Source organism: Mustela erminea, chromosome 15, assembly GCF_009829155.1.
Source record: "Mustela erminea isolate mMusErm1 chromosome 15, mMusErm1.Pri, whole genome shotgun sequence".
Taxonomy (NCBI): Eukaryota; Metazoa; Chordata; class Mammalia; order Carnivora; family Mustelidae; genus Mustela; species Mustela erminea.
The window spans coordinates 3,825,270-3,840,482 of NC_045628.1; the positions used below are offsets into that span (position 1 = coordinate 3,825,270).

Below are 15,213 nucleotides of genomic sequence, written 5' to 3' on the forward strand. Positions count from 1 at the left end.
ACTAACTGACCTTTCTCTCCTCTTCCTTTTAGAAATAGAAACATGCAGCACCCTTCAACTCCTCTCCAGTGATGGCTCAAGATATGGGAGTTTGAACTTCACTCCCTCTTCTCCACTGACACTGCTCCCATCTGTTGTCCCAGTGGATCTCACCAAACCTGTGCTCTAATCTCATCTCATAACACCAGGCTGTTCAGCAGACCCTGCCTCCTGGCTCCATGGTGCTCGTATTATTGACTGAAGACCTCCCTCTTTCTTTGTGAACATCTTTTCCTCTATCTGCTTCTCAGAAGTGTCTGACCTGAGCCAACTATTTCCCCATTGGCTCCTTCCTCCTGCACCAGGGCTTAAAGGAAACCAGTATGGTAATGACCCCATGTCTCTAAACAGATGTCTTTTGCTGACATCAGACCTGTATATACAGCTGTGGACAGGACAGTGCTTCTCGGACATCATGGGGCCCAGTGTGTTTTGGCCTATCTCCCTTTCTCTTGTGCACATCTGAAGCTTAATAGAAACATCATACACTCAGTCATTCAAGCAAATACATAAGTGCCAGTCTTGACTATTCCCTTTCTTTCATCTTTTGTGACTCCTAAATCAGTCCTACAGCCCAAGATTCATTAGTATTCAACTATCATTCAATTTCACCCACTCTTCTCCATTCTCAGGTCACTCACAAAGATGGCTTTCCTTCCAACTGGGTTCAGATTACCATGAGAGCCTCCCCACTGGCCACGCCTACTCCATTGCTATTCCCCTGCACTCGTTCTCCATAACTGATCCCACTAACACAAATCTTTGCTCTTCACTCTAATGGGTGAAAGATTTTAATGGATTCCAGTTACTCTTAGGAAAGGTCTAAACATGCTTACACAGCGTACAGGGCCTTCTCCATCTCCACGTTCACATTTAGGAAGGAAGAATATGGACTGAGGTTGAACACTGTGAGTTTGAAGAGCTGGTAAGACACAGTGGTCTTCTTGGGTTGTGACCACGTGTGCCAAGAGAGTCTGACGAAAGCACAGCCAGGGAGATTTTCCTGGGAGCTATCCACAAAAATGCTGGAGATGAATAACCCTAACAGGACAGGTATAAAGGAAAAGAGGGCAAAGCACAGAGATTTTCGCTAATCAGACAGTAAGTTCTGTTAATTCTTTCTTATAAATAAGGCTCAAATCAAACCACGTTTCATCAGCCCTGTTGCCCGCCCTCTGACTGAGGCTGACATCTGGCCTATTTTCTTATCTTGTTTCCTTTCCAATCTCTCTTTTAATACATCCACTATATTGAGACCAGAGTGACAGTTCTAAATACAAATCCTACCATATCCCTTACTCTTCAAAACTACTCCATGAACTCTCTCCTATGATGAACACCATAAAAATGCATCATCTTTGTCCAAACATTGCACATTGCTCCTTCCTCTACCATGTGGAACTCCTTTGGTTTGTTCTTTGAATGTACCAGGCACTCACAATGTGGGTTTCATGTAGGCCTTCACCTCTGCCCATGTCCCTGACCCACCCATCATCAGCAAATGCCTCCTCATCCTTCGATGCCTGCTCGATCACTGTGAGGAGATGGACCCATTCCTCGCTCATGTTCCCTGTAGCACAGCCCTGTGCTTCTTTCTCCCCACTGCGCACCCACTGACAGTAGAGTGCTGACAGTGTTTGCTCACTTCTCCCAGGCTCCTTTCTAGACTGAATTTCTTACAGGGAAGAATCCTCTCTACTCATAGAAGCTGAGCACACTGCATCATGTCAAGCATGAGTGATGGATGGAAACATCTGAAATCACCAGGTGAGAATGGAGAGACCAAGGGAGGAACCCAAAGAGCAGAATAAGTCAACGAGTTACATGAACACTTTTCCAGGAAAGCAAAAGGTTAAGAAATTACAGATGATCACTGAGTCAAAGTAGGGAAATATTTGCGGTAAATGAGGAACAAAAAAGGGAGCTTGAGGTCTCAATGCAATAATGAAGTGGGAGCTAACATGCAGTCCCTGGGTAGAAAGGCATTTGAGGGCCATCTATAAATAACAGTTTAAAGAAGTTTGGAAGTGAAGGTTAAGCTACAGGCTATTAGCCTGAACAGCTAAAAGCACTGAAATAAAATGTACTATCTATTTAAGAGTTTGGAAACTATTAGTGAAGTGCTAAGATAAAGTTAACTTCAGGGAGCCTAGATTCTCCAAATCAATAAAGTGAAACACGCCCATCCCTCCCCCAGGGCCTTTGCACTTGCTCTCCACTCTGCCTAACAAAACCTTCCCCCAGATATTCACATCCTGGTTCTCTCACTGCATTCAATCACTTGGAGGTCAGCCCTTCACAACCTATTCAGAGTCAACCCTCATTGCATTCTGCTGCCAGGTCACTTATTAAATCTATATATTTCTTATTTTCTCCACATCAGTTGCTGCTATCAAAAATTTTTATCCCATCAGTGCGTTTAATTGTTACTTTGTCTCACCACAGTCACCAGGATTTCAAGATGGGAGTGGTGTTAACCGGCTGGATTGTCTTTGTATTCTTAGCCCTTAGGCCAGTACTTGGAAAAGAATAGGAACTCGATATTTACTAAATTAATTAAATCCATGAATGAATAAATGAATGAATGGTATAGAGGAAAATGTGATGGACTTAATCCATTCAATTCTACTCAACAGTTAAGTTACCATGGCATGTCTCCGTGCCTAGAGTGACACCAAGTGTGAGCCATCCATGGGACTTATAAAGAGCCCCCTTTTATTCACTGCACAATCTACAGAAAGAAAGGGTATCACATTAGAGTAACAGATGTCAAGTGAGGCCAGGGGTGTGGAGCCCTCCATCTGTAACAACAAGCCTTTAATAATGCAATGACAACACTGCCTCGTTACACAAAAGTACATCACTGGACGGACCATTGGGAAACAAGGAGCCATGACATTCCTAAGTCTGTATAAATGTGAATTGTGTGAATAAGGCAGTCAAATGTTGAATGACGGACATACACTGCAATAATTCTATCATTTTATATGTATTCTTCAACTGTATCCTCACTTCCCAACTGATACCACAGGAAAACAGATATAGATATAAAAGATATACAAATATAAATATACAAAGAACGTACATTTTTAGAGAGATTAGATTTGGAGTTGTATGCAGATGTCCAACATTAAAGATTTATTTATCTGTAACAGCACATTTAATGATTTCTATCTTTTTCTCAATTGTGTTAGGTTTATGAGTCCTAGACTTATCACTAATATGAACATTTTATTTATTTTTTCTTATACTTTAATAATATTCAATAAAACAGTGTTTGTAAGATATTAAATTATTCTTTTAATTCTCATAAACATATAAATAAATATTCATATAATTATCAATGTACTGTTATAAAGATAAGTATCAATTTGGAACAGCAGGCGATGTATTAAAAATAACTTTTAGTGGAATTATAGGTACTACCAATCTACATATCTTATTCTAATATTATTAAATTTACATTACAAGGTAAGTTTATTTTAAACCCAGTTGAGAAGTTTTTTAAGATTAGGGGGTATTAAGGAGGGCACGTATTGCATGGAGCACTGGGCGTGGTACATAAACAATGAATCTTGGAACACTGAAAAATAAAATTAAAAAAAAAATAAAAATAATGAAAATAAAATAAACTTGAAAAAAAGACCAGTTGAACAATTTAGTATTTAATGGAAACATAAATACTTAAGAATATCTAATAAAAATATTTAAAAAATCAGAAGGGACTTGCATTATCACGTATTAAAGTTACTATAAAGCCACAGTAACTAAAACAGTATGGCTGTGAGCAAGGCAAAGAAATTGGTGTAACTGAATAGAAAGCAGCAGATGCAAGTATATTTTGGAATTAAAATATGGAATTATAACTCAGTGGACACAGTGCATGTAGAAAAAGAAGGCAGTGCAGTGTGACCTTCGTCTACACCACACATACACTTAATTTTATGAGAACTAGAATTTAAAATAGAAACATAAAAGCTATAATAAAATGAAGACCATTTAGTTTTAAAATAGAACAACCAAAGTAATAAATAAAACTGAAATCCATGAGACCGTCTTCCCATAAATTATTAAAAACTTAGATGCCAACAAATACCCAAAACAAAAACAAAAGAGAAAAAACTGGAGACCTATCTTCAACACATATTCAGGAAAATACTGATATTTCTTAACATAAAAGATTTCATAAATTGATAAGAAAAAGAAGAAACGGTCCAAAATAAAAATGAGCACAGATACAAAAAGATAGGGCCAAGAAGAAATGAGCAAATCTCCTTAATTATTAGTAGAATAAAATTGGACTTTTGGGAAACTGTATTTCAACCAAGGCACTGACGACATCTGGACAAGGACAGCACCCCAGGCTGGGAAAAAAGCAGGGATGGGTGTTCTCCACCAGTGGGGGAACTTGAAGTGCCACAGCCTAGCGGAAAGAAATCTGGCAGCTTCTATCACACTTGAAATTACACACACCATTTGATTCAACAGCACCGCCTTTGTGAATCAATACTTTAGTAACAGAAGCCAAAACGTTAAAATATAATGTTTTAATGCTTATCAAAAAGGGAAGTTTATTAATGAATAAATGGTTTAATAAAGGTTATGGGATATGACCTAGCAATCAAAACAAGAATATTGCGAAGACATATGTTCACTGACCAGAAAAGATGCCCATGTTGTTGAGAGAGAAAAGGAGATGCTGGAGTCAGAGGCACAACCAGGGAAAATCCATGTGAGGTTTAATGCCCCAGGGAGAGAAGAGGTAAACCAGAGACTGTTAAGGGTCAGGGCCAACCTCTACTGAGGAAAGCCAGCAAGGAGGCAAAGGAAGACTTGCCAGTGAACCAGGAGAAAAATCCCAAGAACTGTAAAAGAAGAGGTAGAGGTCAAGTGAAAAATTAACTAACACAAGGAAGGACTCGTGTCCACTGGATTTTGCCCCATAAAGAAGGTTTAAGTAAGGTAAGTTCAGTGGAATTATTTGTAGAGAAGAAAGGGGGACGAGGGTCAGCGATCATGTGTACAGATTTTTCCAAGAATGACCATGAAAAGAAAGAAAACGGTTGGTGGCCAGAAAGGAGCATGAGGTCAAGGAGGACTGTTCGATGATCTGAAGACGGGCCTGCCGGGCCAGGTGTGAATGCTCAGTGGAGGAGACTGAGGGTGCAGAGGGGAGGGGAACAGAAGGAGGGAGCAAGAGGGGACAGAGTCCAGAGCAGGCTTGGGACACGAGGAGGAACGAGTCAGCATCACAGAAGAGAGCGGACAAAGAGAAATTCACACACCAGTGCCTCTGCAGTTTTACCAGCAGGAAGATGCACCATCTACATCCGTTGGCTTCCAACCTCTCAGGAAGGGAGACGTCAGGATTCTCGAGGTCTGAGCCGCCGTGCCTCCTGGGGACGCACAGCGCGAGGGAGAGAGAGTGTCGCAGTCTGAAGCTGACAGGAAACGAGTCTGCTTTTGCTGCAGCCTCAGTGGCCATCCAGCTACGCTGGTGGAAGGACAGACAGACGGACAGTCCGGGTCAAGCGGGGCTTGGCATCTCTCGCTTCAGTGCAAGGCAGAGATCAGGGCTAGGGTGTGGGAGGCTTCCATGAAGGACCACAGACCTGACCCGGGCAGAGGGCGAGCCAAGGAGGGACCAGCGTGCTGACGTCTCGGTGAGCCCGCAGCATCACGGGGCTCTAACTCGTGAACAGCAGGAACAGCCAGGGAAAGATCAGGGACGGCATGTCGGTGGGAACAGTGTTGATGAAAACCCATGATGAGAGGAAAATAAGGTGACCTTGGTACTGGGAAATTTTTTAATATGCACAATAGCAGCCTCGATGGTAAAATTCATCCTGGGTTGCTGTGAAAGAACTAACAGGTCTGGAGTCCATTCATTTTAAATAAGTTTAACTCGCGTCCTATTGCAAACAGGGCTGTCCGACCCCATATACTTAGAGAAGTAAACTGGGAGAGATACAGGCCAGGCAGAGGTCTGACTCCTGAGGCATCAGAGAGGATTTAATAGGACAGACCTCCTGCCTCTCTGCCCATCATTAGCAGCAAGCCAGAACGACAGCTCCATGGGTCCCATGGCCCTAACACGCTGGGACTGTGTTTCCCCCGTCCCCTTGCTCTTGTGCCTCAGTTGAAGCATCTGCCCTCCCCACATCCCGCCACCTCATCAGGCACGACTTGGGCAGAGTCACACCCATCCAAAGACATCTCTGGGTCACAGAGGTCCGGGAATCATCAGCACTTCTTGGCAGTTATGCCCCTCCACTCCCCTGCTACATCTTGTTTCCACGCTACATTTTTAGACTCTAGTTTTTTAACTTTTCTCTATCAGATATATGGAACATGTTGAATTAGGCCAGAACCCATGGAGTCAGAAAGGAATGTGGGTGGAGATGTAGGTCTCAGCCATTTCTTCCTCCGTATACTCTCTCTTACGTGGTCTTTGAGTTTGTTTTTCTGAGGATCAAAGGAAAACACGCCCACTATAGACAATTTTGAAAAATACAGGCTAATTTATAAAAGTAACAGATAATCCCATAACTATAATTAATTATACAATTCTATTCTGAAGTTAGTCATAATTCATGTGTGAATACTTATATTTTATATTTATATATAACAATTATTTATAATGGTAATTCACAGAATTGCATATGCTACATGGAACCACAAAAACTGATTATTCCACAAGCCAGAGTCAACCATTGCTAGAATCTGAGTTTAGACCTTTCAGTATATACATGCTTTATCGTTAAATAATGAATATTTTCCTAGGTGATATTTAAAGTTCCTTGTAAGCATTCTTTCTTGGTCTCCCCAAGTCCAGCCCTAAGGCTCTCCTCCTGGGATGCTATGGGGGTCTGCTCCTGCTGGTTTTCAGAGCTCTAGCTCATGCTCTTGGATCCGAACCCTCCCTGCCTTGCTGCCCGGCTGGGAGGTGGACACGGTGCAGGGATGAACCGGGGCAGGATGACACGACAGCCATGTGGAGGCTCAGGTGAGGAAGAAACATGAAGAAAATGGGCCCGTGAGCCTTGCCAAGAGATCGCCCCCACAGGAGGGACAGGGGACACAATACAGAAACAATGATGCATCGAGAACAGCTAAGCTGTGGATTATGATCCTATCAACAAGCCCTCTGATTCTACACAAGCTCCAACTTTTCCTTCTGGACTCTCCCTTCAGGAGATCCTGGAGGATCCTTCAGGAGATCCTTCAGGATCCAGCTCGACTCTGAGACGTCCCCTGACTAGTGTCTCATAGTGAAATATAATTTCTGAACTCCTTTGGCTCGTTGTACCCTTCTGCCATGGAAGATAGTTTCTGACGTTTCCATGCTTCTTTGCCATTTTAGAGACATGACCAAACGCCAGGCATAGAACATAGCTGGATCTTTTCTAAGTATTATGTGATTACTTGGATAAATTCATCAGGAACACTTTTTTCCAGGTTTTTGAAACATTTCACTATTCATTAATTTTATATTTCACCCGAACTGCAAGATTTAACTCAAAAGCTTCCACTGGAGCAGACATCATGACTTCTTTGAACTTCCCCAAATTTAAACTCAGATCATTTAGCTGGAACAGAAGGAGTGTAAGGCAGCTAAGGGCAGGCTCATGTTCTCTTTGGTGACCAGCTGCTCCCCCATCTGTCCCTCTGTGATCTGCCCAGGCTCTGTGGCTGCCTTCCAGCAGGTGTGTCCACTCTGCCTAACGAGCACCCAGGTTCCTTTTAGAAATGGTGCAGAGGGCTTTGGGAACCACCTCTGCAGAGGCACGGGAAGGAGAAATAATGACATTCTGCTAGTGCAGTCAGACAGGAGGGGCAACATGAAAGCCTGCCAAGAGTGCCCTCCTACAGACATTCCACCAAGATAATAACCCCAAGATTTCAGGGATTAAACAAACAAAAACCCTTTTGTCACAATTCCTGAATATGCTGCACACTCCCAATTTTTGTTAAAGGGTTAATTTTCCAACTTACAAACTGATCAACGAATTCCTTTTGGAATTAAAATTGTCCAGCACGCTCGGTGCATGTGAAGAGTAAGGCATCTTCATTTTCATTCATCATAGATGTTTCACTCCTATGTACATCCTCCCACAAAAGACAAAAGAAATGAAAAGATTTTTCCTTCTCTATTATCATGATCTTTTCACTCTCCTTCAGTGCTAAACTCAAGATCCATTCAAACATGTCCCCTTCACAATGTTACTTTAAATGGAACAGTGTCATGTCCTTGGCCAACAAAACCCTCACCCTCAGAGGAAAGCATTTTCTACTAATGCCATCTGTCACTTTAAGACAATGACATACATGTACAGAAGTTTTCAGAAGTACCACATGTATATCTAGCAAGCCATTTTTGCTATAAATAGGTCTCCTTCTTCATGATTACCATCTGGAGAAGGTTCAGAGGCAGCTTTAATCTAGTTCGGAGAATTGTTAAAAAATCAGGCATCGAAGAAAGCCTTTATGGACTCATCAGAAAGCCAGTGACAAACTATTTTTCACCCTACCAGCATCAGCCTAGAGCATCTGGTACAGATGCCACGCGAGTCCGTGAACACTTCAAGGTGAATGACACAAGGACAAAAGTTTACCGTCAAGGATATTCGGAAAGATTAAGCTTGTAAGTTGAGCACCGAATGCAGACAGAAGCAGTCAAACTTGAGAGTAAAATAGTAACTAAAATGGTCTCAGCCATACATTCACGAGCTAAGTTTTTATACGAGCACGGTATTCATGTATGCTGATACCCAGAAATATCCTTCTCACACTCCTTTTTACCAATTGCTACTTTTTATTACTGCATATATGTATTTTTTTTCTTAAAAAGATCAAGTTTTAAAGATTTCTACACTATGATCTTTTGGATCACACAGGAGTAACTGCAGCACCTGAAATTAAGAGGAAACACATTTAAGCATGTAAAACATCTTTCCGAGTCACCGTGCTATGTTGCTCATCTGGACGTGGTATACAGGAAGACCCGCCTGAATTTTGGCATCTGCCTATGTCCTATTTCAAGAAGACAACCGCATGAGCAAAATATGCAGCTTACTTACAGCACTTGATGAAATGATAGTGAGACATCTTTCCATCTCAGACAGCAATCTTGCTAGGGGTTCTGGCATTCTCTTCTGCTACAACCATGGTCCCCAGGAAATGCATTATTTAGAGCCTGACTCAGGTAACAGTTTACCTCAGGATGCATTACTGAACCAAGGCTCGGTTCCATGGTCATGCAAAAAGCTTCAAACTCATTCTCATTCAGCAGCTGGAGTTCAGGGAAGCCTCCCCATGGATCCGGAGCCCCAGCGGCCGCACGTGCTATTGTAAGGAGGCTGACTGACAGGGCTCCCGGAGCCCTGGTCCCGGGAACAGCCCACTCCCATTGGCGCTCACACGCAGCCACATTCTGTCCACACAGAGGTGTGCTGCACTGCGGCTCTCCCGGTCCTGCCTGTTAATGGCTTTGCAATAGCTTCCACATGGCAGCAAACTAGCTGATGAGTGGGCTGGAGGGAGGAACCCGAGCGAGGCATCCTCAATCTCATTTGTGCACGCTGTCCACGAGCCAACTGTGACCAGATTCTCAGCTGGTGGCACAGCTCATTATTTTTAGTTGCCACCAGTTGCTATGTGTGGACGGGAAACGGAGAGCAGGACCTCAGAATGCCACCTCCTTGAATGAGAGGTCGTTTGGTCCCCCTCTCGTAACGAAGAAATCACATTACATGCCGCAACCCATCTTTCTGGTTTTCTCTGCAGAATGCGAAACTTAAATTATTCCCCCCAAAGCTTCTGGTTTGCATAGCTTTACAAATTTAGGAGTCTGCTACCTCTGCAGACTGCAATGGATTTCACTGTACAACCGGATGAAATAAGTCAGACTGAACTGGAATCAGAAAGGAAGAAACGTATGGTCTTCAAGGTTCTTGCAATAAAAATAAATATCGTGCCCCTCATGCACTAGCCATGTGGGCTGAAGATAAAGGTCGTGTTTAAGTCACTTACAAAAGCAACTAATTATTCTTGCAAACTGGTGTTTTTGAGTGATGATCTCTGCAAGTGAGTTGGCACAGTCTCGAATCTGTGTTTTGGATTCGCAGGCATCAGAGAGACAAATATGAACAATATGTTAAACATGTATGTCCTTCTGCGGTTGAAGCCTACGTCTGGGATTCGCTTATTAAGCAAAACTCCAGGAGCAGCACCTTTATGAAGCACAAAGATTATAAAATTCAAACCTATGCAACAAAGGTCATGACTTAAGTTTTCCATGAGAAATTGTTCTAATCATTTTAGTAGTACTATGTAGAAGAACAAGTTCAAGGTTTGGTCAGGAGGGCCTGAGTTCAAATCCAGGTACTAATGCTTACCATAGTATCAACTTGAATAAGTCATTTTACCTCCTAGAGCCTCAGTTCCCTCACCTACATATGGCAAGTACAATTCCTAACCCTTGCTCTGAAGGTTAGAAAAACCCCTATCCTAATTATAGTTTATACTGTTGGTCTGCCCTGAAATGTCATCAACTTAACAAGTAAACAACAGCCAGCTGTATGCTAAAGATTGCAATGCATACTTCAACTTTTTAGGAATCAGAATGAGGATTTTCAGCTGTTATCAGTAATACATATTCCTCATTAATTTGTTCCCTCCCCAAATAATTATTGAGACTCTGTGTTACACAGGTCACCATTTTTTAAAAATATTTTATTTATTTATTTATTTGACAGAAAGAGATCACAAGTAGCCAGAGAGGTAGGTAGAGAGAGAGGGAGAACCAGGCTCCCTGCTGAGCAGAGAGCCCAATGCAGGGCTCGATCCCAGGACTCTGGGACCATGACCTGAGCCGAAGGCAGAGACTCAACCCACTGAGCCACCCAGGTGCCCCACAAGTCACCATTTTAAGGACTTTTCAGGAGTTTACAAAAAAATGCCTTTATATAGAAGGAAGATAGAATCTACTATTTAAGATGTCCATATGTATCAAATGTTTCCTCATAAGACTGTCAGAGACAACTATGTCTGTCTGTTATCCAACAGAGAACAAGGCTGTCTCTCACCTCACAGCAAGTCTCTGGAGACACGTACGGTAATTATGAGCTTATGTGAATGCTGTCCAGCATCCTTTGGGGAGGTGCTAGCCATTGAGGTACCACTACGCTCTCCTCTCCACACACAGGTATGTTGTCGACATACCTTCCTTATATATGCAAATTTCTTAGTTACCTGAAAACTGCACACCTCCACATAACATTCAACAAACATCATAAGACAACTGAGCTCTGTGGCACCATTTACTCTTTGAAGGGAAAAAATAAATGGATGAGACTCAGATAAAGCAAGATGTGTCTTTGGTAAAGAAACTATGCTATCGATTTGGGCCACAAACAAATTATAAACTAGTTAGTTATGAACAAACTCCCTCCCCCCATTTAAGAACTCTGAACAAAGTCCCCTGTGAGCAGTAACACCGCCCACCATACTTGGGGGCTCATTACCAAATGCACTTATTATTCTCCGGCTCATTTATTTCACAGACATTTGGTACATCATAGTACACTGAGACACACAGGAAAGCTGGCATCATCCTCCCCTCAAAGCGCTTGTCGTCCGGAGAAATGCTGACAGTCATAAAAGGCCATGAAGGGTAGTGGGCAAGAGATTACAAGTAGGAGTGTAGATCTCTGAAGCAGCCTAAAGGAGCGGTGTCCAATCCACTTCAGAGTTGAAGGAGGCTCACCTAAGAGATGTATTCTACCCTTATTATAATACTTAGGGTCTACTTTTACGCAGAAGCTATATAATTCACCCAGATTAAAAAGTTCTCTCATCTTTTTTTCCTCTGGAAACCATATACTTGTGCTCTAAACACTAGTAGAACTAGGTCTGACCACAAAGAAATACAGCTTTATGTTTCTCTTTATTATCAAACCAAAAAATTGTGCAGGCATTAATACAGAGACAAAATAATTTTGGCCTTATTAATGTCACTCCCTTTATAAAGTAGAAAAATAATGGTAATTTATAAGTGGTTAGAGTTTCTTGATCTCTGCCCACCCCTATGAAATTCAACCCAGGAGATCGATTGATCATTTCAGGATTCTGTGACTCTGATGTAGTAAATATAATATCAGAGTTGCCCATGGTAGTAGCTAGGAAAGACTTAGATCAGATTAGCTATATTCTTAGTAACTTATCTGTTTTACAGACTGTGATCACTAAGACAAAACGTAATCATGAAAGGGCACAGTCAGTCGCGTGTCCAACTCGGTTTTGCTTCAGGTCGTGATCTCAGAGTCTTGAGATCAAGCCCCACGTCAGGCTCTGTGCTCAGCATGGAATCAGCCTGGGATTCTCTTTCCCTCTCTCTCTTTCCCTTCTGCTCATGCTCTCTCTCTCTCTCTCTCTCTCACTCAAATAATTAAATCTTTAAAAAAATACAATCATGCATTGAAAGAAGTTATTTCTTACTACAACAAAACTTACATACTCATAAAGCACAAGTGTTTTATTATTTTATTTCAGGGTTATTACAATGACCAACTGCTGTCTCTGAATGTCACACATAACATTTCAAAAGCATTTTGGAACAATAAAGAAATTCCTCTCTCTCTTTTATACACCAAACAGCTGCTCACTATTCACAGTATTTCTGATAAAAACACATGATTTCTTCCTTCCAAATGTTAGTATCATTATACACCAGATTTTTTTCAAATGATTTCCTGGCCAAAATAAAAAAAATATAAAACTGGAATGATTCTAGTGACAGACAAGCATTTTAAAATTATGCACTATCTTATTAAATATCTATTAAAATGGAATGTGCATGATACACAGCTTCAAAATAGGTTTTCCAGTGAAAGCTCACAGATGAAATACTACTCCCCTTAGACTTCTTTTTGGACAGATCTATTAGGCCAGTCTTTTCATAGATAATTTCTAATTCTCATAGTTCTGCCCTTTTTTCACACTTTGTTAAATGATAGAATTAAAATTCAAGTTTACAAACATTGCTAGCTCTGGTAGGGTTCGTATACACAGTAGATTACTATAAAAATTCCAAGCAGGCTATAAATCACACGGACACTTTGTTTGTGATCCAAACTCAAGCTCTAGGAAGTAGGTATCTTTGCCTCTGCTTTGGGAACAGGCTGAGCTTATTAATACTGGCTTGGATGAACCAAACCACACACAGGCCTTAGTTCACACTTCATACCCCAAAATGGCTGGGAATTAAATTTATAGTGTAATCTATCACAATCACTGAATGCTGCAGTGTAGATGGAGCCGCCATCTTGTCTCTCTGATTGGTCAGCGGGGGCCCTATAAGACTTAAGGGATCCTTTTCTGAAGCTCACAGAGAAGGAAAGATGTGGGTTGTCAAGACGAAAGAGGCATCACTAAACTCAGTACTTGTTGGAAAATCAGGGTCACTGGTCATCCCACAGGTGCCTCAGGACCAGGATCAAGCCCACCTTGCCTGACCAATCAGACCCCCACCTCTCCAGCCAGTTCCCTTTCCATAAGCTGCCACCGGTTGGGACTGATCTTGATTTCAGCCAGTCTGTGGCAATGCTGGCTATCAGATTCAGGCCTCCCTACCCTCAAACCATCACACAGATCTCCTTCCAGAACCAGTGGCCTTCTGACTTAGATGTAGGCAATCGTGGAGCAGACAGAGGAAGGAATTTACAGTATAGACCTGCACAGCTGGAAAGAAAGGAGAGGTTACTAGCAAGGTCAACTAGACCACCCTTTCTGTGCAGCTGAGCCCTGTTTTTCATGCTTAAGTGTGAACATGCAATGTAACGGCTAGAAAATTCTCATCAGCCTCAGCACTAGCATTTTCATAGAATAGCAATGTAAAGTTAAAAAAAAATTGCAATTTTAAAATTGCTCCACGTATTGATTGAAGATGCCCGTTATGTAATGCAGTATAGAGTAATATAACATATGCACATATGTGCATCGATATGGATATATATACATGCCCAAATATAGATGTGCACGTGACACACACACACACACAGGCTATCTCTGATACTCTAATTGCTCCATAAAGGCATCTGGTTCCCCACATTCCCTTTGTGATTTTTTTCTCCCTAATCAAAATGAAATACTTTGGAATCTAATGTGCGGCAATTACAGTAGCTATGAAGGAAAGGAAATTTGTAAACTTTTGCAAATATATTCACCTGCATGTTAAGCACCTGCATGTTAAGATCATTTTGAAATCTCTCCAGTGTTCGTGTTACAACTATCGAGGATGACCTCCCCGCTTCCAGATACTGCTCCAACTCACCGAAAGTGGACAATGGACATGGGTTTGCATATATCAACTGTAAATGAGACACAGACAGTGCTGATGTCTGCAGGACAGCATCTGGGTTTGTGCACATGCATGTGCGATTACACGGGTACGGTGAGTGGAAGAGTAAGTGTTCTCTGCTTGTTCTCCAATCCGTTTGTGGGGGTATGCGGCTTTCTGTAAGTGGGGAGCAAACAAACGGACTTTCTTCTTCTTTCTTTTTTTAAAACTTTTTAAAAATATTCTTTTATTTTATGTATTTGAGAGTGAGAGAGAGCACAAGCAGAGAGCAGGGTCAGAGGGAAAGGGAGAAGTAGGCTTCCTGCTGAGCAGGGATCCCGATGTGGGACTCGATCCCAGGACCCTGGGATCATGACCTGAGAACACTTAACCAACTGAGCCACCCAGGCGTCCCGACTTCTTTCTTTTTTTTTTTTTTTTTTTTTAAAGATTTTATTTATTTATTTGACAGAGAGAAATCACAAGTAGTCGGAGAGGCAGGCAGAGAGAGAGAGAGGGAAGCAGGCTCTCCGACTTCTTTCTTTTTTAAAGATTATTTATTTACTTATTTATTTGAGAGAGACAGAGAACATGACCGGGGGGAGGGGCCCCGGGAAAGGGAGAAGCAGACCTCCACTGAGCATGGAGCCAGCTCCCCAAGATCACAACCTGCGCCAAAGGCAGGCACTTAACCGAGCCACCTAGGTGCCCCGTATAAATGGACTTTGAATGAGAAAGAAGGAAACTGTAGAGAGGAGTGACGGCCTGACTAGCAAGGTCAACTAGGTGGCAGATCTACACACAATTGTCACTAAAGAAACAGGATCAGTGAAGTA

General features: G+C 42.0%; 1 protein-coding gene across 5 annotated transcripts in view; it reads right to left on the reverse strand.

Annotated features, from left to right (window-relative positions):
• MYO16 (myosin XVI) overlaps positions 1 to 15,213 on the reverse strand; it is a 584,648-nt gene that overhangs the window by 453,860 nt on the left and 115,575 nt on the right. For 3 of the 5 annotated variants that reach the window (XM_032314879.1, XM_032314878.1, XM_032314882.1), the window contains exon 1: positions 9,120 to 9,528. The exons of the other annotated variants lie outside the window; for them this stretch is intronic. In XM_032314879.1, coding sequence (XP_032170770.1) covers positions 9,120 to 9,147 — 28 coding nt within the window. In that variant the 5' untranslated portion in view covers positions 9,148 to 9,528. Of the gene's footprint in view, positions 1 to 9,119; positions 9,529 to 15,213 lie in introns of those variants that run through there. 5 annotated transcript variants of the gene reach the window in all.